This window comes from Phaseolus vulgaris, chromosome 2 (assembly GCF_051622355.1).
Source record: "Phaseolus vulgaris cultivar YP4 chromosome 2, ASM5162235v1, whole genome shotgun sequence".
Classification (NCBI taxonomy): Eukaryota; Viridiplantae; Streptophyta; class Magnoliopsida; order Fabales; family Fabaceae; genus Phaseolus; species Phaseolus vulgaris.
In genome coordinates this window covers 5,106,004-5,133,970 of record NC_143499.1, presented here as the reverse complement: position 1 = coordinate 5,133,970, position 27,967 = coordinate 5,106,004, and the positions used below count along the sequence as shown (strand labels likewise).

The 27,967-nt window shown below is 40.5% G+C and overlaps 4 protein-coding genes across 9 annotated transcripts; 1 reads left to right on the top strand and 3 right to left on the bottom strand.

Annotated features, from left to right (window-relative positions):
- Positions 1-5,245: 5,245 nt before the first annotated feature.
- LOC137809881 (uncharacterized) lies at positions 5,246-5,818 on the bottom strand. The gene has a single exon (XM_068610942.1). It carries the CDS (start codon positions 5,816-5,818, stop codon positions 5,246-5,248), a length of 573 nt encoding a protein of 190 aa, XP_068467043.1.
- Positions 5,819-6,500: 682 nt separating this feature from the next.
- On the bottom strand, positions 6,501-6,932 carry LOC137809880 (uncharacterized). Its single transcript, XM_068610941.1, has one exon. The coding sequence runs from the start codon at positions 6,930-6,932 to the stop codon at positions 6,501-6,503; it is 432 nt and encodes a 143-aa protein (XP_068467042.1).
- Positions 6,933-8,428: 1,496 nt separating this feature from the next.
- Positions 8,429-10,539, top strand: LOC137810456 (Calcium-dependent lipid-binding (CaLB domain) family protein). Of its 4 annotated transcripts, none has more exons than XM_068611713.2 (6): positions 8,429-8,823; positions 8,914-9,145; positions 9,219-9,290; positions 9,357-9,408; positions 9,500-9,869; positions 10,000-10,539. In XM_068611713.2, the coding sequence occupies exons 1-6, from the start codon at positions 8,781-8,783 to the stop codon at positions 10,023-10,025; spliced, it is 795 nt and encodes a 264-aa protein (XP_068467814.1). In that variant the 5' UTR covers positions 8,429-8,780; the 3' UTR covers positions 10,026-10,539. The 4 variants fall into 4 exon arrangements, with proteins under 4 accessions (XP_068467814.1, XP_068467817.1, XP_068467815.1 ...); XM_068611716.2 differs by having other exon boundaries at positions 8,590-8,823; positions 9,503-9,857; XM_068611714.2 differs by having other exon boundaries at positions 8,590-8,823; positions 9,503-9,869.
- A 1,847-nt stretch (positions 10,540-12,386) lies between these two features.
- On the bottom strand, positions 12,387-27,842 carry LOC137810455 (Spc97 / Spc98 family of spindle pole body (SBP) component). Of its 3 annotated transcripts, XM_068611712.2 has the most exons (14): positions 27,575-27,842; positions 26,694-27,389; positions 25,881-26,087; positions 25,468-25,779; positions 23,948-24,072; positions 22,636-23,778; positions 21,382-21,523; positions 21,100-21,259; positions 20,460-20,623; positions 19,973-20,055; positions 19,394-19,493; positions 17,781-17,842; positions 14,173-14,332; positions 12,387-12,922 (listed from the first exon to the last, which is right to left on the bottom strand). In XM_068611712.2, exons 1-14 carry the CDS (start codon positions 27,749-27,751, stop codon positions 12,755-12,757), a joined length of 3,699 nt encoding a protein of 1,232 aa, XP_068467813.1. In that variant the 5' UTR covers positions 27,752-27,842; the 3' UTR covers positions 12,387-12,754. The 3 variants fall into 3 exon arrangements, 2 of the variants coding, with proteins under 2 accessions (XP_068467813.1, XP_090155498.1); XR_011080905.2 differs by lacking the exon at positions 20,460-20,623; XM_090299372.1 differs by lacking the exons at positions 25,468-25,779; positions 25,881-26,087; positions 26,694-27,389; positions 27,575-27,842 and having other exon boundaries at positions 22,636-23,788; positions 23,948-24,060.
- Between the last annotated feature and the right edge of the window lie 125 nt (positions 27,843-27,967).

Genomic DNA, 27,967 nt, shown 5'->3' with positions numbered 1-27,967 from the left:
TTTTAACTTGTGTTTTATTTTTTCTCGCAGAAACCATGGTGAACGAGCGTCCAAATGCCGTTAGTGTCCTCGACAAACATCGGCAAAAAGCGGCCGAGCGTAAGGGCCGTCACAGCTTGGAGGTGATGCCTCCGACCGACGATGTGGCGGCCAAGTCCAAAGATAGGGCCGGCCCTTCCCAAAAGTCCAAGAAACGGTCGAGGGAGGGTAGCAACATTGCTACGACCACCCGATCGCCCGGCTCGATGCCGACGCCTCCTCCTCCTCGTCGAGAAGTGGTCGAGGTGGTGTAGCCTTCACCCCGCTCCCGCTCGGGTTCTTCCGACGCCGTGGCGAGATCCACGCCCACTCCTTTCGATCTTATGGGGCGTGGCCATCAATTTACGCGAAGGGTGCGTGTGGCGCTTCCTGACGAGTCTCGGGAGACGCTTCGAGACGTCCCCCCCATGGACCTCCTGAGGAGCGGCCTCGAGCTCATGTGCCGCTCGGTTGTTCTCATGCAGCACGGTCTCCAGGGGCGAGACCGACATGAGGAGGTCGTGTCGCAGCTGGAGCATCAGCTCTTGGAGGCCACCCAGTCTTTGAAGCAATCTATGGCCGCCAATGCTGACCTCTCAGCCAAGATTGCTAAGGAAGCGGCCGAGCGGGAATTGGCGCAATCTGAGGTCGTTGAAGTGAAGCGCCAGCTGGAGGCTGAGCGGAGGAGGGCGGCCACTGAGATCGCCCAATTGAAAAAAGTGGCCGAGGAGAGGGGTGAGAAACTAGCCGCCTCGGTTGCTGAGATGACCGCCCTTCAAGCGGCTAAAGACAAGGTCGAGGCCGAGTTGGATGAGAATTATGAGGAGGCTGAGGAGCTGCTGAAGCAATGTTTTGAACGAGCCGTGCGTCAAGCGCATGTGCTATATGGCGGGCCGCCGGCCACTGGTGAGTTTGACCTTGACTGTGAGGTCTACCAAGGTCGATTAATGCCAAGTGCTGAAGTGGTCGCCTTAACTGCTCAGGAAACTGAATCGGTCGGGACCGAGAAGGGGGAGGCCGAGGTTCGGGGTAAGGAGGTCGAGGCTGAGGAGGGTGAGTGCGTTAACATCCAGGATTAGGTTCATCTTTGGCCGGGTTGTGGCCTTTTCCTTTTTTTTTAGCATCCTCCGAGGCCGGGGCGTGACCTTCTTATTCTGTGTTTTGATGTATCACCCGATGCTTCTTGTTTATCAATATATCGTCCAACTTTTCCTTTATCAATTTTGGCATGAAAATTGACAAGTTAACCAATCGGTCTCCCATTGACTCGGGCGGTCGGTCGTGACTGCGAATGTTTAAAATATGAGTTAGTAAGACATGGGCGATCGACCATTAATTGCGAGCGTTAAATTTGAGCAAGTAAAATATGGGCGATCGGCCATTAATTACGAATGTTAAATGCGAGCAAGTAAAATATGGGCGAACGACCATCAATTGCGAATGTTAAATTCGAGCAAGTAAAATATGGGCGATCGGCCATCAATTGCGAATGTTAAATTCGAGCAAGTAAAATATGGGTGATCGTCCATCAATTGCGAATGTTAAATTCGAGCAAGTAAAATATGGGTGATCGGCCATCAATTGCGAATGTTAATTTCGAGCAAGTAAAATATGGGCGATCGGCCATCAATTGCGAATGTTAAATTCGAGCAAGTAAAATATGGGCGATCCGCCATCAATTGCGAATGTTAAATTCGAGCAAGTAAAATATGGGCGATCCGCCATCAATTGCGAATGTTAAATTCGAGCAAGTAAAATATGGCGGTCGGCCAATACTTGCGATGTTGATCGAGCAAGTTTGGCGAGCGGGCGGCCAGCACTTGCGATGTTAATCGAGCAAGTGGGCGGTCGGCCAATACTTGCGATGTTGATCGAGCAAGTTTGACGAGCAGTCGGCCGACACTTGCGATGTTAATTGAGCAAGTGGGCAGTCGGTCGGCGCTTGTTCGGTGGAATATTTTCAACAGGTGGTGGCAAAATATTTCCAATATTTTGATAAGAACGCCTCGTTAAAACCTCCCTGGTTGGGTGAGGAAAGAGTGCACGATTTTATTAATTTTTAGCTGTAATAGAACTTGAGGTGCATGGCATTCCACGTCCTCGGTACAATTTTCCCTGAAAGCCATTCTAGATGATAAGCTCCTCCTTGTGCGACTTCCCGGACTCGGAACGGTCCCTCCCAGTTGGATGAGAACTTCCCTTCATTTTTTCTTGCGTCACTGCGCATTCTCCAGACAATATCGCACTTTCTGGAAACCTCTCGGTCGGACTTTGGTGTTGTACCGTCTGGTCGCCCGGGCTTTGCAGGCGGCCTCCCAAATCTTGCTTTTGTCATGGAGCTCACTTATCAGGTCGAGGTTGACCGCTAGACTTTCCTCGTTTAGGGTGAGATCGAACATTTGCCGTCGCATGGTAGGCTCGGCCACCTCAACTGGGATCATGGCCTCTGTCCCGTATGTCAGGCTATAGGGTGTCTCCTGCGTGGTAGTTTGGGGTGCACCTGTACTCCCAAAGTACCTCGATCAGTTCATCGGTCCATCGGCCCTTTGCTTTGCCCAACCGCTTTTTGAGCTCGTTGAGTATGACTTTGTTGGCGGCCTCGGCCTGTTCATTGATTTGCGGGTGTTCCACCGAGGCTGTGATGGACTTGATGCCCAGGTCGTCATAGAAGGACTGTAGGCCTCGGTCAATGAACTGTCAGCCATTATCAGTTATTATCGTGTGCGGGATGCCGAATCGGCAGACCATGCTCCTCCATACGAAGTTCTGCACATTCTTCGCCGAGATGGAGGCGAGGGGTTCGGCCTCGATCCATTTTGTGAAGTAGTCGACTCCCACCAGGAGGAACTTGGTTTGCCCTTTCCCTGGGGAGAACGGACCGATAATGTCCATCCCCCATATGGCAAACGGCCATGGGGAGATGATGTTGTGCAGTTCTTCCGCCCTGGTGTGGTGGAGGGGGCCGAACTCTTGGCACTTGGCGCATTTCTTTACGTACTCGGCACAGTCGCCCTGTATGGTCGGTCAGTAGTAGCCGGCCCTTAGAACCTTGGCGGCCATCGTCCTCGCCCTGGCGTGGTTTCCACAGACCCCCTCATGGATCTCGGCCAGAATGTATTCGGCCCGTGTGTTTGTGATGCATTTTAGCAGGGGGGTCGAGTACCCTCTCCAGTATAGATCTTCGTTGATCATGGTGTATCGGGCGCATTGTTGCTTCATCGCCTTTTCTTGGCCGGCCTTGAATGTGTCGTCCGTTAGGTACTGAATTACGGGTGTCATCCAGTTCTCGGCCTCGGCCTCTTCCTCTTCTATAGCCAGGCACTCGGCCTCGGCCTCCGTCACACTTGGGTGTCTCAGCCATATTTGTATGACTGACCTCTGATGGCTTTTCTTTTTTGTGACCGAGAGCTTGGACAGGATGTCGGCCCTTTTATTGTCCTCCCTCGGTATGTGTTGCAAGGGTGCTTTGCTGAAGCGGGCGATACTGTTTTTGGCCGCATGATAGTACCGCTGCAGCAAAGGCTCTTTAACCTCGAAATCTCCGTTGACTTGGCCAACCATCACCATGTCGTAGGCTAGGTTCAGCCTGGCCAGCAAGGCCTCGTACTCGGCCTGGTTGTTGGTCGCCCGGAATCCGAACTAGAGGACTTGTTCCAAAAAAAGGTCGCCCGGCCCCTCCAAGACGACTCCTGCTCCACAAGCTGTTTTGTTTGAGGAGCCGTCCACATAGAGCGTCCACCCGCCCGAGAGGGTGGGTAATGGTGTCAACTCGGCTGAGAAGTCGGCCAGGCACTGAAAGTTGGTGGCGCCCCTCGGTTCATAGCGTATGTCAAATTCGGAGAGTTCGACTGACCATCCTATCATCCTCCCTGCAAGGTCTGGCTTAGACAAAATTTTAAAAATAGGGTAGTCGGTTCTTACAGTTATGAAGTGATTTTGGAAGTAGGGGCGCATCCATCTTGCCGTGAGGACCAGTGCGAGAGCCACCTTCTCAATCATCTGGTATCGGGTCTCGGCCGAGTGGAGGGTTCGGCTGACGAAGTATACGGGTCGCTCCTCGCCCTCCGTTTCTTGTACCAGGGCAGCGCTGACTGCCTCTTCCGAGACTGCCAGGTACACTAGGATTGGGTGGTCAGGCCTCGGCTTCTGGATGAGGGCCGGGGATGTGAGGAACTCCTTGAATTGCTTGAAGATTTCCTCGCATTGGTCGTCCCATGCGAACTTTTTGCCCTTCCGGAGGAGCTGGACGATCGGCCTCGTCCTCTCGGCCAGGCAGGGGACGAACCGGGAGAGGGCGGTCAGCCGCCCTAGGAGCTGTTGTACCTCCTTTACGCTGTTCGGGCTTCTCATGTTGAGTATTGCTTGACACTTGTCGGGGTTGGCCTCTATCCCCCGGTGGGTGAGCATGAAGCCTAGGAACTTCCCTCCCTCGACCCCGAAGGTACATTTTTCGGGGTTGAGCTTCATGTTGACTCCCCTTAAGGCCTTGAAGACCTCATCCAGGTCTTTCAGGTGTTGATCGAATGAGTCGGACTTCACGATTATGTCGTCCACGTACACCTCTACCGCCCGACCGATGAGGTCTTTAAAGACTTTGTCCATGAGGCGTTGGTAGGTCGTCCCTACGTTCTTGAGACCGAACGGCATGACCTCGTAGTAGTAGTTGACATCGGCCGTCATGAAGGCCGTTTTCTGCTTGTCCCTCGGGTGCATGCTTATCTGGTTATAGCCGGAGTAAGCATCCAGGAAGCTCATAATTTTGTGGCCGGCCGCCCCCTCCACCAGTCTGTCAATGTTCGGGAGGGGGTAGGTGTCTTTTGGACATACGCTGTTGATGTTTCTGTAGTCAACGCACATCCTCCAATTACCGTTCGGCTTGGTGACCATGACGACGTTGGCCAGCCATGTCGTGTATCGGACCTCTCTTATGAATCCGGCCGACAGGAGCTTGCCGGCCTCCTCCTTCGCCGCGAGTCGCTTTTCGTTGCCCAAGTCCCTATTCTTTTGGGAGATCGGGCGGGCTTCCTTGAATATTGACAATCGATGGGTGATGACATCCGGGCTTACCCCCGGCATGTCGGTCGGCGTCCATGCGAACATGTCGACATTCTTTTTCAGCGCGGCGTGCATGATCTCGGCCTCGGCCGCTGCAAAGGCTGTTCCTACAACCGTGCTGTGTTCTTCGTCGAGGAGGGGGACTCTCTTCAGCTCTTCTCTTGCCTACAGTCTATCCTCGGTCGTCCGGGGATCGAGGTCCACCAACGCCACGGTTGGCCTGATCTCCCTCGGTCGGTGGTCTGTCCTTCCTGGGGGAGCGGTCTTTTCGGGAGGACTTCCTCACTGTGATGGGAGAGGCGTCGGCCCTTAAAGGTTCCACCCGAAGGCTCTCGGCGTAGCACTCTCGTGCTTCTTTTTGGTCTACATGGACCGTGAGAATGTCCCCTGTTCTTGAAGGGAACTTCATTGCGAGGTGAGGGGTTGATACTATGGCCATCAGCCGGTTGATGGATGGTCGGCCGAGGAGGATGTTGTAGGAGGTGTTGGCGTCAATGACCAGATATCGGATTTTGATGGTCCTGGTGTTCTTCCCCTCTCCGAAGGTGGTGTACAAATCGATATACCCCTTGGTACCCACCCTTTCGCCCGAGAATCCTACCACGTGGTCGTCGTATGACATCATCTCAGCCTCGGTCATCCTCATGGCCTTTAAAGTTTTCCAGTAAAGGATATCTACCGAACTTCCTTGGTCCACGAGGGTCTTCCGTATGGTGAATCGGTCTATGTCGACCGCTATCACCATCGGGTCGTCTTGCTGGCGGTAGTCTACGCCCTTGAAGTCCTCGTCCGTGAAGGTGATGGGTGGCATCCTCGGCCGGAATGCCACCGCGTTCACCTGATGTACCGCCCGGAGGTGTTTCTTCCGGGCGTTGTTTGTGCTTCCTTCCCCGGCGAAGCCGCCGACTATAGTGTTGATAACCTCTCGGTTACCCCTCCTATCGGCCTCCCTGGGGGGATCGTCTCTTCGAGGGGGGTCGGCCCTGACGGGTTGTCGGTCGCCTCTGTTATCTCGGTCATTTCGGCCGCGTTGAGGAGACCTCGTCCGCCTGGGTGGATCCGCCCGGCCGGGTGGGTCTCGGCCATTCCTGACGAAGCGACGGAGATGCCCAGCCTGGATAAGTTCCTCGATCTTATCCTTAAGGGCCTGACACTCGTCAGTTGAGTGTCCGGTGTTTTGGTGGTACCGACACTGCTTCCTCCGATCGGCATTATTTGGGCTGGCCACCTTCCTTGGGGGAGGGATTAATTCGACATTGAGGGCCTCGTCCTAAATCCTCCCCCTCTCGATCGTCAGGGGTGTGTATCTTGAGAACCGGATCGGTCGGTCTCGGTTGTCCCGGCGTCGGTCGTTCCTTTGACTCGGCCGCCCCTGGCGGTCCTTTTCTTCCTTGTTTTTCTCCCCACCGGCCTCGACACGGGCCTGGTTACGGAATTCTCGTAGCTCTTCCAGCTGCATGTATTTGGCAGCTCTCTTCCTCAGCTCGTCCAAGCTGTCGGCCGGCTGCATGCACAGGTTGTCGGCGAAGAAGGGCCGTCAGCATGTGGTGCATGGCAACGTCCGGGCTCAGATTCCGGATGCTCATTGCCACCTTGCTGAACCTATCCACGAAGGTTCTCAGTGACTCTCCTTTTTCCTGGCGGATGCCTACCAGGGCGATGAAGGTCAGGTGGTGTGGCCGGCTGGTCGCGAACTGAGTTTCAAACTTTGCGACGAGCGTGGCAAAGCTATCGATGGAGTTGGGTGAGAGCTTGGTGAACCAACTAAGGGCTGCACCCTTCAAGGATGTGGAGAACACTCGACACAAGACGGCATCGTCCGAGGTGTACAGACTCATATGGGTGGTGTAGGCGTCCATATGCTCGTCCGGGTCGGTCGACCCGTCGTATCAGTCTCGGTTGAAACCCTTCCACTTCTCAGGAAGTGGGACTTCGATGATGTTGTTTGTAAAGGGATGTCGGCGGTTCGGGTCGGCCGTCAGGGTCGTCCGGGTGGACCTGATTAGGCACGACTCGTCGCCCATCTCAGTCTCTCGGGGAGGGGGTCGGCCTCTCGTCGGGCGCCAATTGTTCCTGCTAGGGAGATGGGACCTAGAGAACTATTGAAGTCTTCTTCTCCTTCCTTCGGTCGGGTAGGTGACTGGATGATGAACTATGATTCTTCTCGTCCCCTTCCTTATCCTTCGGTACTCGGCGCTCGGTCGTCAGGCGAATCACCGGATGGTGGGGGTACCTGCGAAGGCACTCCGACGCTCAAGTCAGTAAAGCGGGTGGTCAGCTCTCAGGTAGGTGAACAGTAATAAATGACATACCTTACTCCTTGGAATGCGTGCTATTTATATTATTCTAATGGGCCTACCTTGTTGGGTCCGTTTATCGAGGTGGATACCGCTTAGGGTTGCATTACCTAATTCTTGATGATGGATTAGCTTCACTGATCTCGGTTTGAGCGTTAATTGTAATGGGGTTCGGCCATCGGCCCAATTCTCATGGTGAGGGTCGGCCATCGGCCAAATACCTGTGGTCTTCGGCTGTCTCAGTTAAGTCTTCTAAGGTCTTGGTCTCTCGGCCAAGTCTCCAAAGGTCTTGGCCTCTCGGTCTGTCGGCCAAGTTTCCAAAGGTCTCGACCTCTCGGTTGCTCAGTCAAGTCTCCAAAGGTCTCGACCTCTCGGTCTGTCGGCCAAATCTCCAAAGGTCTTGGCCTCTCGATCTCTCGGTCAGGTTGACTAGGCATCGGGCAGCCAGGTGGGTCCCAGCCTCGCCTAGTACCGGTACGAGACCATCTAAACTACGAGGAGAATTTGATATTTCGACAACTTTTTATAACCTACCATTTTTTATAGTACAACATTAATAAATAGAAAGTAACAAAACGGAAAAAATGTTCCTTTTTCTTTCCATTCTCTCCCTTCTTTTTTTTAAAAGTTAAACCTCAAAAGCTATGGCAACATTAATTGAAAAAGTTAGCCCAAAGTTCAAAAATTAAATAAAAGCTGAAAAAGTAGTTTAGGATTTATTTCAGGAACTTCTTTATAAGTTCTTATAACAACATATAAGAGTAATAAAAAAATTGAAATTATTAATTTTTTCATACATCAAAGGTAATTTGTACGAATTGTTTTGTTATTTTTCTGTTATTTTAGACTTATACTTAAATTAATTTTAATTTATAAAAAAATCAGTTTTTCTTCTTTAGAAAAGCTGAAGCTCTTTCAAATAATCGAAAGTTGGTAACGGAGATTGGTTAGATTAGCTATTAAATTAAAAATGTTTGATAAAATTATCTACTAAATAACAAACCGATATAAATAAAACAATGTTTTATATATGTATTTTGAAATATTTGTAATTTTAGTTTCCTTTTTTTAATTTTTATTGGCTTATCAATCGTTCTAATAGTTTTTTATTTTTAATTATTATATTTTTCATATTATTCGATGCATTCTACTGTTTATCTTAAATGATATTTTAAGTGGATATAGAAATTATTAAAATATAGCATAACAATTAAAAAATATTAAGAAAATAATGTTTTGAAATATTTAAGAGACTTGTCCTAACAAACGTGGAGAAGCCAAAGACGAAGACGAAGACTTTGTATGTGATGCTGTAACGAATAATCAATATGACAGTGGAAAGGGGTTTCTGAAGGAGGCGTTGAATTCAACGATTGTGTTTGGAATTGCAATTGCAACTTCATCTTCCTCATGTCGATTTCGGGCATCCAGGGGCAGCCTCTTGAGGTTACGGGTAAGCAAATCCCTTCCATCAAATCGATTCCGTTGAATTAATTTCGGTCTGCGAAGTGAAAAAAGTGTTTTTGAGAATTGAAAATGGCAGTTGTGTCGTGCTCCAAGCTGAAGGACACAGAATGGATTTCAAGGCAAGATCCCTACGTTTGTGTTGAGTATGGCAGCACCAAGTTCCGCACCAGAACCTGCACAGACGGCGGCAAAAACCCCGTCTTCCAGGAAAAGTTCGTCTTTCCCCTCATCGAAGGCCTTCGGGAGATCAACGTTGTTGTTTGGAACAGCAACACTCTCACCTTCGACGATTTCATCGGAAGCGGAAAGTCTGTAAATGCTCTCTCCCTTCCTCTTCTCTCTCCTCTCATTCCTCTCATTCCTCTTTTCTTCCTTCTTCAGGATTCAGCTCCACAAGGTTCTCTCTCAAGGCTTCGACGACTCTGCTTGGCCCCTTCAGACCAAATCTGGCAGGTAACACCACCAACACCCCATTCTGTACGTCTTCTTATTTTCCATTTTTCACATTTCCTTTTGCAGATATTCTGGTGAAGTGAAAGTCATACTGCATTACGTAATTGCGAATCAAAGGGTATGTATGTCACTGCGTTTTCATTGCTTTTCTAGAATTATTAGGTTATTGATGTGTGTAGACTAGAGTGATGAATATGGGATTATTGCAGCAGAAATCAGGGTCAAGCCATGCTCCTTCTGCACCTCCCTATGGGTCAACACCAACTCCTCCTTACCCTTCTTATTCTAATCCTTCTGCTACTTCCTACCCACCTCCTTCTACTTCCTCATATCCACCACATTCCTATCCAAATCCTTACCATACAAATGGATCATACCCACCGGTGGCATCCACAGCCTCATACCCACCACCTCCTGCACCTTACTCACCATATCCCTCACATTCATCTCCCTATCCACAGCCCTCATACCCTCCATCATCTACCTATCCACCCTCCACATATCCTCCTCCCTCCTCCTATCCGCCTGCTTCAGCTTATCCACCACCTTCGTATCCACCGCCTGCAGGTTATCCTCCTGGTAACTAACTATTTTTCTTCTCCTAATTCATGTCCACTGCTTAGTTACTGATGCTATGCTCTTTCTGCCACCATTTTTTCTTCTTGTCATGTTTTTCTCCCTCCTGACTGCAAACTGGATTTTTATTCAGGAATATACCCTCCACCGCCTTACTGACAGGGATCTTCTACCCTACATTCGCAACCAAGGAAGCAACATAACGTGGCTTGTATATCACTTTATAACCCTTTCCCAGCTTTACTTGTTCTCAGAAACCCTGTTTTTGTTTTGTTTCTTATATTTTTCTTTAAGTAGTTTTTATTCAATACGTTTATTTAGTCACGAGTTTATCATATCTATAATTCTAGCCAAGGTTTGTCATTTGTGATGCTCCATATCCAACGCTGTTGCATGTGAGTTTCTCTTCAATTGCTACCAATATAAGGGATCATGCCAAAAAGGGATCATAGACGGATTTGGGGAACAAAACTTTGATGCAACAGTACACCTAACAGAGTATTTGTTTTTCATTTACTTTACTGCTTATCCCTGTTCAATGCACTTTGAAATATTATGCCAAAAGGGGCGTCGAAGTTCTTTTCCATGCTTGTTCAATTCAAACAGCCTGTAAAGAGTCATTAGTGTACATTTTGTTTCTAGTAAAATAAGAAAAAATATTTTAAAGAAAAAACTTTAATTTCGTAGTTTTGAGTTAAGTTCGTTCGTTAGTGAATGATGTAATTGGTCACGTATTTGCTATTTTTAACTGTTGCCATGTGTGTTTACACAATTAAGGTTTATTTCATTTTATATCAGACAAGGGCTTATATAAAGTTATTCCGATGTTTTGGATAAAATCCAGGCTAACGAGATTAATTTCGCGCGTAAATTAGAGCTCGGAGTTGATGCAGTTCGACAGGCTCCTGTAGTGGGGAACTTGAATAGTCCCTATGCACAGGTCACTGCGTTTTATGGATATTGGTAGGGTTTTGTACTGTGATGGAGATTTTTGTTGGGTGGATGAGTATGATGTTATAGCAGGGTCGAACTGGAAGTCAAGGCCGCTGGTGAGGAGGAAGGCGAGAAGGGAGGATAATGATACTATGAGGAGGTTGGGGGATTTTGTGAAGAAGAGGGTGTATAGGAGTGTGGAGATGTAGAGGAAGAATAGGTTCATGTCGTATGAAGAGCCTGATTGGCCTGAGGTTGAGGGGAGGAGGAGGTGGTAGTGGAGGAGAAGAAGAATAATGATAAGGAGCTTCCACCATTTTTTCTTCTACCCATAATCATGAGAATTCTTCTGTTGTTTCCTCTTCTCTTTCACATGTCTTCAACACGCATATCTGTTTAAATTCACTGGGCACAACTTTCTAATAAGGCAACAACAAGTGCGGCTACAACTATTCAAATTCTTGGAAACCATGACTATACTCTTCTTGATATCATCAATCAAGAATATCTCGAGTATAAGCAAAGACCAACTCTCAGTTGCTTGGCTTTTTGCTTCTATGTTTCTATGGACTTGTTCATTCTCACTCAAATGGCTACCCTCTTCTTACCAAATCTTGAATAGATTGCATGATTTCATGTTTCTCAATAAAGAGCCAGTGTTTCTCAATCAAGAGCCAGAGCGAAGAAATTAAAGATTCAATTATGTACACCTAAAAAAGGATAGAAATGTTACAACTTATCTTATCTTCTAGATATCAAGAAGATTACCTATTACCACAAAATTAAGTTGAAGTCAGCTTGGATGGTTTTCTAAAAGTTTTGAACATGAAATGTGTTCTAAAAATATCCTTTTGGAACAAGTTTTTTTGCAACATGTTCTCTTTTCTTCTTCCTGTGAAATGTTCTCCCTCTCTTCTTCCAACAACAATAGTGGTGATGTGTAGTGAGGAAGGATACTTTAGTTTTTGTCTATTTGTAATAGAGGTGCAATTAATAATAATGGGAATGGAGGAAGCAAAAGCCATATTGTGATGAGTATGTGTGTTTTAATTACATGATGGCTAATGTAAGTTGGACTCTCCAGTTGAGATGGGGGGACAAGTTAATGTGTCTAACAATATACAACTCCTCTTTCTCGCGTATCATTATAAAGATATGGTAAATATTAAATCTTAAATATGTAGCATGTTTACAGAAAAAATATATATTATATGCCAATGGAAATATCAGTAATTATTTAGTGAATATTACAAATATTATTTTTATAAATTGTGAAATAATTATGTATAAATAAGAAATAAATGATGTGTCAGTTGTCCTACTACAGTTCATAGGTGATTGGATCTGCTTTACAAATCAAGTCTTCCAATATTCGAGCGCAAAAATGCGTTCCTAAAATAATTAAATTTAAAGTTGATTATACATTTCGATTTGGATTCGTTTGCTGGTTTAAAATCGAATTAATTTTAAAGTTCACTAAATTATAACTGCAATTATTATATAGAAGATATATATAGTGAAAAAGACTTCATAAATGTTAGTTATGTAATTAATTATATATCAACGATTAAAAGGAAAATTCCGTAGTTATATAAACATATTTTTAATATTGATCATTCAACTATAATTTAAAATTACAACTATAATAAATATGAAGTAAAGAAGCTAGCACTCAACATCTCTCTCTCTCTCTCTCTTCTTTTATATCGTAACATTGTATCCATGGGAAAGAAACATATACAGTTGGCATGAAATATACAATAGATTATGATATTCCTCACAACCATGAATTGGCAAAGGCACCCACCAGCCACTTCTACCACATATCCAGTTGTCATTCTAAACTAATACGATCCAATCAAAGAATACTCAGTCACAGAGGAATGTTGACCTCTCAAACCTGGCCCTCAAGCTATATGCATTAAACTCTAATTCATCGTCAAAAATGGCATATTTCAGACAGCATAATACCCCATTTCATTGCTGACATTTGAATAATATTCGTTATAGGTGAGATAATCCCAAAAACGAGAAAGCCCGAAATTCCCATGTTTAGGTCCCTTAATATAACGTATGTGCAGTTCTTTTAGACTTCTATCAAACTTCTGCTTTATAGAAAGCACCTGCAAATAAATTCAAACTGCAGGTCAGCACATTTTACTAAGGAGTTTAAGACCATCTTATCAAGAGGATGATACTCTTTGGGTGTCGTATCAAAGAGATGTTGAATGTCATAAACAAAAATATCTTGGTCCTTCTTCCAAAAATGCCTTGAATGATCTTAGTATCAATTAAGACATTAGACTCAACTTATTGCCATAGAACAACACAGCTGGAAGTCAAGCCTTTGCCACAGATTTATTTTTTCAGCAGGAATAGCACTAGCTTCCTTCGCCAAATGATCATAGTATCCTTGATCAAGGAATCAAAACTCCACTGACATACCAAAATAATTTTTGCGGTTGTAACGGTATGAATACAAGAAAAAGGGAAAACAACACTTGTGGAGGCCAATTCAAGGGCACGAAACATACTATTTTAGGGAGAAAAAATGTCTAAACTTCAAGTCGATCAAAACAGAACCAAGAGGGTAAATGAGCCCAAAAGAAGCCAACAAAGCTATAGATCCAGAGAAGATCGACGCTTGAGGGCACATGCCTTAGTATTTGGTCAAACGACTTCTTAGGTTGGGTTGAGTTCCTCAAGACGCACTTACGGGAAAAAAGAAGAAGCAAAAGGAGGTGGCGAACAATGTCATACAGAAGACAGCAGGATCTTACCCACTTTGCTACAAACTTGAATTTAAAGGATGGCGGAAATCAGTGGGTATTGTCTTAGCTATTGCATTCTATAATGTTGTAAATCCTAAATTGACTAGATATATAACTAAATTATAAGGCGATTTTATGAAATTGAGTTATAATTAAAATTAAAATTGAGTTATTAAAACATATCTTAACGAGGTTTGTTGGATGTATTGGATCATTCATAAATATCTAATTTCATGCTTAAGATGTATGGCCCTCAATGTGAGTATATACAATGATTAGAAATATGACCAAACTATAGTATATAAGTAATCACACCTTACAGACTGATTTTTGTAAGGTTTCGAGTAAGAATTAAAATATACTTTCTAAAATAATATATATATATATATAGGTAGATATAAGAAAAAGGTGAGAACAAGTACAATCAAAGGAAAAGGCTACAACCTATGACCCTTAACGCTTAAACTAGATACAGCTGTACAACAAATAATAAACAACTATTTAACAAAGTAAACAGCCTATATTTTCGTTCAATTTTGTTTTCAAAAGCATAAATGTACCAGATAAGTGATGCAGTGATTCTAGAAAGTTGCCTGGTTTACCTGGGATATATTGATTCTAGAAAGTTTGCCTAACAAATCTTCTGGGTCACTTCCAGAATCCCAAGCACCAAGTGTAATACAGGACCGGAAATCGAGAGCACATTGCAGAATGCTCTCAATAATGCTGCCAACTCCCTTTGTTTCATCAGAGAGGAAACATCTGAAACATATATACACAAAAACATAAAATGAAACACCAACTGTCAGAGTCAGATGTGTTTTACTGTCTAAACTTAAGGGTTATAAGTATCAGCAACTTAATAAAAGTTTGAAACACTACACTAAGAGTTATGCAAGTTTCAAACGAATGAATTTCATGCAAGTTTCGTGAGAAAAAAAACCTTTTTGGTGGAACCTGCATGACGCTCACCCAATGATAAAGAATGCATTGTTAACATTTTTTTGCTTACAATGGGAATAGACACCTTATTATGATTTACTAATTCATCATGAATTTGATCACTCCCCAAATATTAAAGCCATGGTGAAAGTTTATAACAGATCATATCGAAAATCCTAAAAATCCTTTATAAAGTTATAACGGATATCATAACAGGTTATGTTTAGAATATTACTGGGTTACTGCATTCTAATAATAATATTATGTTTAGAATATTAATAGGTTACTGTGTTGTGTATAAAATGTTATTAGGTTAACTTATAATATTTTAATTGGGTCGGGTATGACATGGCCGAATTTATTTTAGAAGATTTTATGCAGTTATTAGATGTTGAAGAGGTCTTTCAAAAAGCACAACTCAAATCTTGGTTGTGGTTAAAACACAAGGTACCCCATTATGACTATTCTTTCGTAGATTGGGTTCTGAACCCACTTCCCTGCATTAGAAGCCTCAGATAATTTTATTAATGGGTGGTAGGCTGTATGGCCTTGTATTGAGGTGAGGAAGGGGTGGTAACTAATGGGAAGCTATGGTGGAAGCTCTGAAGGGTCTGTTAACAAGCTGTTGCAGCAAATAGGCTGCCTAGTTATGGTCTATTTGGTGCTCAGGACAGTAGAGTGAAAGTGTGGTCTGCTCTGGGGGCCAAAGTTGGTGTTATGAAGTAGGCTGATGGTGCTGTGGTGGAGTTATCTCTCTTTGTTGGTTACGGGTGGAGTAGGTTCATGGCATTCCTGCAGCTTTTAAGGGAGTTCGACACTCTTATTCGGTATATGGTTACTTATGTATGTGCTGATAAATCTTTTGCTGCGTTGCTGGTGATGTTTGTGTCAAACCCAGACTAGCAGTAACTGAAGCATTTCGCTATTAGCTACAATGTACTCTAAGTTCTAAAGTTTTCAAGGTTATGATCCTTGAAAGGAAGGGTGGTAGTTGCATTTGATATCTAGTTCTTCTTTAATTTCCCCTGTTGCCTGGTTGGAATAGACAGGATGTCTTGTGATGCTGCAAAATAGGGAAGTTGCTTTTGACCTCATGCTTGGTGGCACTGTTGTAATGACTATGTTTAGCTCTAAAGAAAGAGGATCAGGTTGGTTTGGCTTAGTTGTTGACCATGAGAAGTAGTGGTTTGGGTTTGTGCAGTTACTTTATGTATGCTGGAGTGGAATTTCTCTTTAAGGGGTGGTGAAAGAGGGGTGGAACTTCTCTAGCAGCTGTACTAGTCCCTCTGTTGCTTTTTGGGGAAGTGCGTGGTATGCGGTTGTGAAGGCTTGGGATTTGGGGCTGTTGATGTTGTCATTAGGAAAAACAGCAGCTGATCAGTTTCTTTGTGGATGGGCTTGTTCTGTTGCAGTTTTTTCCTTTTTGAGACAACAAATCCTTCACCAGTTATGTTGATTACTGTCATTTCGACAAGCAGCAGGATGTTTTGTTGAATCAGGGAGAGTATTATGGCCGTCTAAGTGCTTTAAGTTCTCTCTGGGCACCAAGACCACGAGGGTAACATTTTCTCTTGCTTTTAAGGATCAGTAATATATATATATATATATATATATATATATATTCTTTGGCTTGGATGGAGCTGGAATATTGGTGTAATTTGCTGCTTGGCAAAGTAATTGCTGCATTGTGCTGCTGTATATGTTATTTGGTTTGGTTGCTGCCGCAAAATCTTTCTTATTCATTTTAAGCTTCTATGATGCTGGTGCTCTCTAAGGATGTCCCATGTGGCTCTAGTTACACCCTTTGCTCCTCCAACAGGTTGTACTGCAGATTGGGGGTAGGTGTTAGCTTTGTGCTGATATAGGTATATGAAATCAACTTTGGATTTGTAATGATGTAGATTAAGTCATATAATGGTTTGTATTCTAAGCTGAGTAACATTGTGGTTTTTTATAAGGGTTGGGATACCCTATCCCTTTTAATTTAATTTATTCATTGTTGATAAAAAAAAATTAGATGTGTTTTATATAAAATATTATTAGCTTAACTTATAATATTTTAATTGGGCTGGGTATGACCTGGTCCAATTTAATTTAGGGTTTTTTTTCACTTATCAGGACAGCAATTGCTTGCTGTGATTAGGTTAACTTATAATATTTTAATTGGGCCGGGTATGGGCCCAATTCATTTAAGGTCAGCTTTGTTGTTAGGGATCCTCACTCACACAGAATCACGGCCGCCGCCGCACACACCGTCATCGGAACCTTGCGCCGTCGCAGCAAGCCTCATTCTTTCCGCCTTTTTCGCTTTCTCCGTTACCCGTTAGCATCCCGTGATGCAAAAAGCGGCCGCCATGAAAAACCCGCATCGCCACCGTCATGGTGTGGCGGTGACCAGAAAATCCGCCACCGCTTTCCGCCATGGCGACGCCATAACCGTTATTGATAACACTAAGATGCTATAATAAAATCACAACTACTGGTATTAGAAAGCAATTCATCACAGTTGAAATATTTTCAAGAAATGAGAAAGCAGCACAACTCCCCTGTATTTGGATGCCTTAGTAGGTGAAATTCTTTTAATACTTTTATAAAAAAACTCTTGATTTAGTTATGGAGGCAACAACAGATAACTCGACCATCATGCCAATATTATAGTCTACTAATAGGCATTAGGAAGTGGCACGTGGCAAATACATATTCAATCTTACAGACGAAGCTTCTAGTGTATAGAGAAGAGCAAACATTAACAATGAAACATGCTTAGGGATAAGTTTATAGGAAAGCAGTTTCACTTTAAATAAAAATATGTAGAATTTATTATCCATCTGTTTTAACACACAATACGAATAGGCCTATAATGATTCTTGAAAGTTAAGGATAAAATCAGTGGGTTCAAGTTACTCCACTGATGCACATATTTTATATACATTTGAGACTGAAAAACCTAGACATCTCTAGATACAATAATAAGCAGCTTTATAAGAGCTGTCTCAGTAGATAATAAACAACTATCTTAACAATGATCAAGCATTCGACCACACATCAAGTTCCACTATCCAGACGTTCCATGAAGTACCAAGATGTGTATCAATGACTTTGATAATATTAACTTCGTAGAAATTTAACATAGAAGAGGACTTAACAGAATTAATAATTGAAAATTTACCTTATTTATTCACTATTTGCACAAAATAAATGCACCTAAATTGACTTTTTTTAATAACTGACCCTATAGTTTTAATCAACAAATAAATGTAAAACTCACATGCATAATGAATCAGCAAGATATTCCATGTGCACTGATTCAAGATCCATCATATCTTTCACCTGCATAATAAATAGCAGGAATACCCAATAGGTTATAAAGAAATTGAATTCAAGGTCATGTAGACAAAATCTAGCCATCAAAGTAATAGTCCAAGTATCATGATTCGACTGTGACTTAGCCTACTTACCCTTCACCACGGGACAATTGATGCACCATGCAACAATTTCCCTTCAAAATTTGTGTACTAAATCAAATTCTTTGATTGTGACTTAGTCCACCTAGACTACACCTCAAGATAATTGTGCAACCTGTAATTGTCCCACTAGGAATCTAACCAGTAACCTTGACTCCAATGCCAATTGTTGAATTGAGCGTTTACTACTAGCCCAAAAACTATAACTAATATATAATCAAGGTATAACTCTTTCTAGTTAAGAGCGTAACAGTCCACGTGTCACGATTCATCACGATTCAATTGTGATTTGGCATACCTCATCTCGGGATAATTGATGCACCATGCAACAAATATGTGGTGCAATTTTTTTTGTATTTCTATAACATTTAAAAACTATAATGCAGATGCAGCTAAGATAACTCCAAAATTTGTTTATAAGTTCCCTACACGAGAATCTTAAAAGCATCCTACATAAACAAAATATTTCCAAATTTCCTCGTATGTCTCATGCTATGTATTAGCATTAAGCCTGTCACAAACTAAAGAAAATATGACAGATAGAAGATATATGAAGGAAATTGTTGGTGGAAAAAAAATCTACACAACAAAGGAGACAAGTCTCTCCTACAAGGTGCCCCGTAAAAAGAATTTATCCTTTCACACACAAACTATTATATTCACAAAATGACTCCCTCTAATCTGGTTTCCCCTATTTAGAACCAACCGCTTCTAACTAATTTAGTAAAAAACAGCTGCCCTTATTTAGCTCTAATTACAGTCATTAACCAATGCTGGATCTGCTGGACATCCTTGTTCAATAGAACCCTAATGAAATCAGAAATGTACAGGCATACAGCAAAGACAAAAATCAAGTCACCAAACTCAGCATGAGTTCTACCCTATGATCGTTATTAGATTTCTGATTTTAGAAATATACACGAGAATTACCATCACAAAGGTCAAAGGACTTCGAAATAATGAAAAATGGTATGATTTTGATTTATGGGCTTTACAATAAAAGATATTGACAAACTCACACCTCACAAAGAAAGAAGGGTGAATGGATTGAATTAAATAGAAAAAAAATGAAATTTGAGAAAAAGATGGGAAAACCCCTAAATTTACCTAAAAAAACTCTTTTATTTTGAAAAAACAAAGACCTATCTAATACATATGGCATACCTAACTATAATTCAAGTTGTGCTTAATTGTATCAGTCATAACTCATGCAATTTTTAAAAAAAATTAACTTTGATAATTTCCCAAGTCCAAGTGTCTCAATTTGTACCACCAGTACCCCTAAGAAGTAATTTTCTACAAAACAGAATGCATGAGCAATAACAAAACAAATTGTACTTTTAATTGAATAAAAAGATGCCCAGAGAATGATAACTAAATAAAATAGCTATACCAATTAGAAGAATTTGTCTCAAACCTTATGCTCAAGGGAATGAAGAAACCTGCACCATGATACATGAGATAATTGTGACTCTACATACTGCTGCAAAGTAGATACAAAATGATTTATCTGGTGCCTGTCATTGAAAGTGGAACAAGGACGCTTAGAGTTACAAATATCAAATCAAAAGTTCATCTTCAATATTTAAACTGTGCTCATTAAGTATCCCTTTATACTAAGTGGGAAAAAAATTGATAATTATTATCACTTAGAACCTACCCAGACCATACCATCTGAACCTCCAACATGCCTCCATCCATGAGAATAGTAACAAAATATAGTTGAAAGCTAAATAACTATTTTATTGATATCAATCACACCAAATTACATTCTCATCATTACTATTTCTAATCCAAAACCTTTAAAAAAAGGAAATAAATATATGTTGAAATAAATAGGAAGATTCTAAAGATATTTTTTCCTAATTATTATAAAGATATTGAGAATATTTTTCGTCCTAATAATTTGCTATTTACAACAGAATCTGAGAAAGGCCCCTGATATCAAATATTAACAATGTGTCCATGTATTTAGAAAAAGAACAACTTTCAGTACCTCATCTTAATCAATATATTAAGATGCCCTGTCTCAAGTTGTAGTTCAGAATTTCGATCTTTGTTGGTTGGATCCGTCAAATCCTGTTCACCAAAATTGAAAGAAAATAAGTTCCATTAGAATTTACACAATGAGAAGTCCTTGAATTCTTTTGGAAATCCTGAATGTAGGCAATTACGAGAAATAGAAGCAAATTGGGACACCAGACTATATTATAGTGTAACCTAAGTGCAGACTTTCTAACTTGGCGGCTCTCAAACATTTTAATAAATCTTAACTGTGATCAAGTATGAAGAAACATACCATGCAATATGCAAGTAAATACGAATATAATAATATACTTTTAGGGGGTAAATTGAAAAAATAAACTTCTTGATTCAAATATTCCCATTTAGAAAAATTAAGGCTTGTTTGTAAGATAACAAATGCATGTTTGTAACAATGACCACAAGGAAAAGAAAAAAGGAAAAACTCCAAGAAATGACACCTTTAATGAGCGCCATACATCTGTCAATGAAAAAATAGCAAGCTTCACTTGTATCAAAAAGCTGAATATATCAGCATATATTTTCAATGCAGCAGGTGTTAAAACAATACTGAGTGGCCAGTGCACACGGTAACCCAGCCCTAAGAAATCAAAAGAACGAACCCCTGCCAATATTTACAAATTCATTAATTGATGCCAAAGTGAGGATAATTGGTGGACGTGCTTATCAAACAAGCAATGAAACTAAAAAAAATAACAATAACTACTGCTATCAATAAAAGTACAAAAACCAAAAGCTAATCAAAAGTTGTTCTTAGTAAATTATTTTTGTGGCAATTGTTATTTATACAGGAAATGAGTACAGTAATATGCCATGGAGGCACTCAAATGGAAACTGAAAACCCTTTCTTATTTAATTATATAAAATGGCTGGACAACTTTTTAAAATTTAAAAATCAAATGAAAATTGTCTAAATCAGGAATATGTAATAGAAAAGTATCATTAAAAATATAGTTGCCGTTTGTAGTTAACTTGAATAATGTCCTTTCCATTGTAATGAAAATAGAATACTTGGTCTTTAGGAAAAGTAAAAATTGGTTATCAACTGGGGAATCCCCTTTCATAGTAGTATGGATGTACCAATAGCAGATGCGGAAAGAGGCAATTTCCCAAGTCCTTTCATGTAAACAAACAACATATCCTTGTGAGAATCTTGTTCACAAGAAGACTTCTGAATTGACGACTCAAGTAGACCTTGAATTTCCGAAAGTCTCTCATTTGCTTCAGTAACAGACCACTTCTGTAATTTCAAGTTAACCAAAGAATGAGTAAACATAACAATATTTAAGAACAACAGTCAGACTGCAGATATAAATCTATGAAATATTATAAAAGTCATTCAGAATCAGAATTTAGAAATACATGATGCCAAAGAGACATGATAAACAAATCTGCCCAATCTGCTAACTCCATAAAATGATACCGCCGCAGTGCCAAAAGATGATCTTGCAACTTAAATGCTTCCTCGAGCACACTGATGGTAAGCTTGCTGACATAATTGTATCTGACATCTATAAGGACAAGCAGCACTGGTACAGAGTGCTTACCTAAAAGCATTATATTGAGCATCTCAACTCATTTCAACTGTGGAATAAGGACCAAAAATGAAAAAAGATGAATCCCGAAAATATATCATCTGAGAAATTATTAATAAAGATCTTGCTAACCAATGCCCAGCATTTGTTGAAATTAAAAAAAAAATTGGAAATTATACAGGTGCATTGGAAATCATGGTGAGAGTACACTAATAACACTGTTTAATACAAAAATCTTTAATTGTAAGTCCTTTATCAATGTATTTATGGCACTTTACCTATTAATAAAATGTGTTAATATTCAACAAACTTGCATCTTAAAAACATAACTGTCATAAAAAACTTTCAAACTAATTTATCATGTACTTATATGTTACCCCACATACCATCACCATCTGTAATTATAACAACTGACAGTATAGCAAATTAGCAATTACTCCATTTCTCAATTTTTACACATAAAACCCTTCACATGGTCATGAAATTAGCATTATCCACTTCAACATATCATATTTTAAACAAGTTAGCTGCATAAATTGCATCTTGGTATGACAATAATACTTGAAACACATTAACTTTTATAGAGCAGAAATTTCAAATGCCATCAAATTGGTTTGAAATAGCATGTCCCACCTTAGGTACAAGGTTTGTTTGTTTTGGTTGAAGAAATATTGAAGTACCATAATCAAGCCTTCTCATATTTTAAAACACTCAAATAAAATACTAACATATAGAGATCCTTCATGGTTTTTCGCTTCTTGATCAGACAATTTTGAAACCCATTCCGACAGGTTACATCATCAAAACAATAAAAATTCCTTATAAGTCCATTGTGTTCCAGTTTTGCTATGTATTACGGCATCATAAGGAAGCCAATTGAGGTCGCATTGATCCATTACAAACACTGATACTACTGAGAAATAGTAAGATGGGATTGGAATGACCAGATTTAGACTTCACTGAACTGGGTATTCACGATAAATTCATACTAGTTTAATCTAAAGTACATCCAGAGAAATGGAAGCAATATACATAAACATAATCAGTCAATTTACCAGAATAAACATAAAGAAAAGGATACTGAAGCATGATTTCCTGCAGTAAGCACTTGTCAATTATAATATCAAGTGGCATCTCAAATGTTGATGACAAACTTTGTTTTCGAGTATCATCACAATTGACAGTTTCTCCAAAACTACTCAGCAATCTTTCCCAGCTGCTCCCACCAGACACAACATTTAAATGTTTATGGTCCATCAAGTCCGGTGAAGAACATAATTTTGGAACATCAACTAATCCATTCTCTCTAGCACAGCCAATTTCTCCTTGTTCATTATTCTCAGAATTACAAGGTGACACATTACTATGTAGTGTAAATGAATATGCACTACTACATCTACAGTTGGTGGGTATCTTGTCTGTATAAACCTTACACGGGTCCTCTACAGTAGAAAAGTTGAAGTAAGGCAAAGGCTGTTCATGTTTAGCCTTGTATTTTTCCCCATTCCCACTCCTCAGGTGAAGAACTGAATTTCTTGTCAACATAGGATTCACACTAAGGGGATTAATACCAGGATAATTACCCTGATGGCAATATTTCGATGGTTGGAAATCATACAAATGTGAAACGAGTGTACTATTGTCAGGTTGATCCCCATTCGTGGCCTCCCCACTCAAAGTATCACTAACAGGAATAACATCATGGCATAGCATAGAATATCTCAGGGATCCCAGGTACTTTTCAGTTACCTTTGGCTCAACAGCTCCAACATTATCAAATGACTTTTTCAAAAAGTCACCCACTGCAGAACAATGGACAATCAAACTCTCTCTATATTGAATACTGGACTTACATGAGCAGCTTGAATTCCCTGGTTTTAGAGAATTAGACAGGTGACTCAATATCACTTCCTCATGGGAGGACTTCACCAAGTGATCAGTAGCATCCCTTTTATCACAGAGTTCATGCGAATCACTGCCTGAGTTTTCATGATGACAGGAGTTTTGTATTGAATTATTTAAGGTAGCACTCTTCAAGAAGCTTAAAGCAGATAAATGATTTTGTTGCCCAACTACCGGACAAGACCAGCCACTAAGCTGATCACAATCCAATTGCTCCTCAGAGCTGGTTAAGGATGAACTTTCAGATAAATCACACATATCTTCCAGCAAGGTGAACTCATCTACTGTACTCGAGACATCAGAGCCCAAATCACCAATGCCCCTGCAAAAATCTATAAAACATCAATGAAGCAATAACAAAGGGAAATAAAGTTGTCAGGGAAAAAACTATGATGTCAAGCAGCAAATAAACAGAAGCATGCTACTCAGTACTTGTATCTTCATGCTCACAGGGAAGGGGGGATTGTCAGATGAGGGGAGTAGGAGATTACATATTTAAACTTCTTTTATCTGCTATAGTCCAACCGACAGAATTGTTTTCTGACATGATCTGGCCTAGTTTGTCTAAGGTACCTCCACCATTATCAAAAGAAGGTACTAAAGCATGCATAGCTACCTGCAAAAGAAAAATGTTTCCATGTAAGGAAAAAATGTAAAGAAATAAGCACCTGCCCAAAATGAAGTAGTCTGCTGTCTTAATCCCGCATCTATCTTATTTTATACTTCCTATGCTCCTTTTTTTGAAGTTGCTCATTCAAAAACTTATTGGCGATCAAAACACAGATATAAAAACATCACAGATGCAAATGGATAATGATGAAAAATAACTGCTATAACAGCCGCCTAAGCATTTTGGTGTGTTTTGGCAAATCAAATGAGACATTGTATTTGCAAGTAACAACAAATAAAACAATTACAAGAAAATGACACTCTATTTCAGCACTAGACTACATATCATCATGATGAAAAGAATCAAGATTTTAAGAAGGTTAAAGAAATACACAGTAATTTATAGCAGAAAGTAAAAATATAAAACAAAATTATAATTGTATCTGCAGAGCAGCAATAGTATGTGTGGTGTTAAAGATGTATAATTCTCTCCTAAATCATAGCAGGCATTATGAAAACAAGAATACCACACATTTTGAGCAATTCCACTTGATTATATTATATCAATGACTAACTCCCCTAAAAGTTTACCACTATTGGGTGAAGTGAAGGATCGTCATTGGCTTTATTACATATCCAAAACATGGCCAAATGCAAGAGCTCTGTAGGCTTGAAACATGGACAATGCACCTACCCATTTACCTGTGTTCAATTTCAACTTTTATTTAAAGAATTAGTGAAATGAGAATCATATTTCTGACCATTTGGTCATAAAGACTTAGTCAAGATCCAACTCTTGCCAAAAGCACAAGGCACTAGGTAATGGTACAAGACAGATTGTAATATCTCCTAACATACTAGAAGCAGAAAGCTCGACCGATAATTTATACAAAATTAAGCAGGGAAATATCTTACCAGAGGTGTGATTTAACAAAAGCAATAATTTGATTGCCTGAAAATGATCCAAGAATTTTTTTCCTTGATTATGGTGTTCAACTAATATGTTTAAGCAGGTTTCCTGCATTTTTTTTATTGGTGGTTGCACGAGATCATCTTAGAGGTTGGTTAGTTTGAGAATGTTTTCTATTTTCACCTTTAATTACAAAATATCACCTAGTTTTCATTTTATTTCTTCTTCAAAGGTTTATATAGAATTAGCAAAAAACAAAATACTATTGTTTTCATTATTTTCTGTACCAACTATTAAAACAAGAATAAAATGAAAACAAGGCAGATTTTGTAATTAAAATTAAAAACAAAAAATGAAAATAGAAACATCTTTTCAAACCAAAAAACTTAAACTTCTGGCCAGTTAACCCTTTGCTTCTATTATGCAAGTAAGCTATTTTGTTATTGCAAAATAATTCATATACGTTGAACCAAAACTATGGAGTATGACCACCTGCGCATTTCTAACTTCTAAACTGCTCAAAAGGCTTCCAATTTTCTCGTTCATCCTTTTATAATAATTTTCTCTTGCAAGCACCGTAGCTTCTATAACATCTTTGCTGAAAGCCAATGGAGATGAACGAGACAGACCACTGCTCGAAAAGCCACTCCAGCAGGGTACAAAGTCATCACAACTGTGTTCTCCAGAAGCAACATGAATGCACATTTCAAGCAATTTCAACAGTACTTGAAGCTGCTGACCAGCTCTAACAAGTGGGACCAATAAATCTTTGAGAAATCCAGGAATGGGAACTTCATCTCGCACCTGATGTTAGAAGTCCCCACCATGAGAATAAATAATATAACAATGTAATATAAGGTTATGATTCATTCGAAAACTGGTAGAAGCTAGCAGGAAAGAATTACCTTCACACTTGCTAATGGAAAGTCAATAGAATTGCCAACTTTATCATGTGACTTAGGAGGTAAACATTCTATATTTTCTACAATAAACTCCTTATATGGGTCATGAATTTCTGCTTTGAAAATCCATGATCTAATGAACCCACAATATGGTTCACATGTTTGAAGGAAGAGAAACTTGAGCAGAGTGCAGTGAGCAGGATCAGCAACCTAAATTGCAGAAAGCCGAATATATTATAAGATTTTTCAATAAAGAAAAGTTATTTTAAACGGAAATATCTTTTGTAGATGTAATGCAATTGTTCCGTTGCAACAAATATGTAAAATATTGAGTAGGTAAGCTCCTCATGACAATTATATGCTTTACTAGCCTGTCATTTCTCCAATTTAAATTTGTATTGATTATAATCTCTCTGCATGCTACAACTCTTATTGACCAATATCCCCCTTTGACACTAGAAAAAAAAAAGTAACAATAAAATCCAATAATCTTCCTACCATAATCTATTTTGTAATCCATTACTTATAGTGATGTCCCAAACTCATCTTTGTTTGTCCCCTTCTAAAATGATAATTAAGGGATTCGCCAAAGGATAAGTATATGTGGGTATATGCTGTGAAGTATCGATTTAATGGCGCCCTTGATTGATACTCCACAGCGTATGAATAAAATAATAACTAAGAGATAATAAGGAAAACAAGGAAAAGGGAAACAAATTCGAAGAGATAATTTAAAATATTACAAGATATAATCGAAGAGACTGTTTGATATTTTCCATATATTCTAACAATAGGTTCACATTCAAATAAGCAAACCTGTAATTGTGAAAACAAAAATGTCAATAGATTTCCCCCTCTGCAGAAATTACGAAATTCAGAAGTAGCTTGGGTAACCAGGTCCTCGAAAGCAGTATCTGAAAAGCAAAGGGCCCACTTTTGAAGGTTACATACACTGGCAAGCGCTTCAATCTGAGTCCTTAGTTCTTTTGTGTGCAGATAAAACTCAAGTAGTGTAATTTCAGAATGCACTACATTCTTTAAACACCCCGGCACAGTCAAATCCACATTTTTCGACGAACGCCTCAAGATTACAGATGTATGAATTGTGTCCAATCCACAGATGTACCCTTCCAAGACTTTTCCCACAGCAACAGCAAAGGCTTGATTAACAAGTGTAAATGGAGGCACCTGTTGTGCTCCCACTGTGTCCCCTTGGCTTTGGGAAACATCAGAATTACGATGATTGTGTCCAAAAGTGAGGTCCACATTCATATTTGTATAATAATCCACAAACGCACGAAGAAGAAAGACCAGAGAGGCGGTGCAACCAATGGATTTAAGTATATTCCCCAAAGAACGAGTGCTGGAAGCACGATTCCAGAGGTTGGGAATGTGGAGGAAGGTCCTGTCAGCTGGATCAGAACAAAAGATGGCAGATATCCTTTGAATGCTAACAAGGGATGATTTCGCACCTTGCATCGCATTCATGGCCAGCCTCACCAAACTCGATTCCTGGGAGCAAAGATGTCGATTCAATTAAGTTCAAAATGCATAGATAGATATACAGATAGATAGTGAGTGTTGCTAAGTGTTGCAAATTGAGTAGGTTTTCTGACGGTAAAAGGCATTGCAATGCAGTGGAAAGCAGAATGAAGGCGAATAGAATAGGTTAGTTTGAGAGAGGAAGAGGAACTTACGGAGAGAGTGGAGAGATGAGAGAGAGGTTGATGAGAAGAAGATGAAGATGAAGAAGAAGATGAAGAAGAGTGCAGTCCACTCTCAGAAGCTATGGACTCCCACGTGTTTGGGGGAAGCCATGGATCTTCTACCTTCAAATTCTGCAAAAACCGCGCAAATTTGGCATCAACCGTCATCGCTTCGCTTCGCTTCTCTTGGAGCGATGAAGTAACAAAGGAATTTCAAAATGGATTCAGATCGTATCTCTTCTCAATCAAATCCCTCCCCGCGGCTACTTTTTAAATAATATATATAATCAATATTTACTTTTTTAACGAATTTAGAACAATATTATAAAAATATATAAAATCAAATTCGTTTGTATCAAATTCCTCAAATTTTTACTTTAAACA

What these genes read in the sequence shown, in the direction of transcription:
- LOC137809880 (XM_068610941.1), bottom strand. Translation starts at nt 6,932, where the DNA reads ATGGACGCCTACACCACCCATATGAGTCTGTACACCTCGGACGATGCC.
- LOC137810455 (XM_068611712.2), bottom strand. Translation starts at nt 27,751, where the DNA reads ATGACGGTTGATGCCAAATTTGCGCGGTTTTTGCAGAATTTGAAGGTA. An exon ending in TCATGTCTCTTTGGCATCAT is followed by an intron (nt 21,260 to 21,381) that starts GTATTTCTAAAT and finishes TTGAAATTACAG; the next exon opens with AAGTGGTCTGTTACTGAAGC. An exon ending in ATGTATGGCGCTCATTAAAG is followed by an intron (nt 20,056 to 20,459) that starts GTGTCATTTCTT and finishes TTTGGTGAACAG; the next exon opens with GATTTGACGGATCCAACCAA.
- LOC137810456 (XM_068611713.2), top strand. Translation starts at nt 8,781, where the DNA reads ATGTCGATTTCGGGCATCCAGGGGCAGCCTCTTGAGGTTACGG. An exon ending in GATTTCATCGGAAGCGGAAA is followed by an intron (nt 9,146 to 9,218) that starts GTCTGTAAATGC and finishes TTCCTTCTTCAG; the next exon opens with GATTCAGCTCCACAAGGTTC. An exon ending in CTTCAGACCAAATCTGGCAG is followed by an intron (nt 9,291 to 9,356) that starts GTAACACCACCA and finishes TTCCTTTTGCAG; the next exon opens with ATATTCTGGTGAAGTGAAAG.
- LOC137809881 (XM_068610942.1), bottom strand. Translation starts at nt 5,818, where the DNA reads ATGGTGATAGCGGTCGACATAGACCGATTCACCATACGGAAGACCCTC.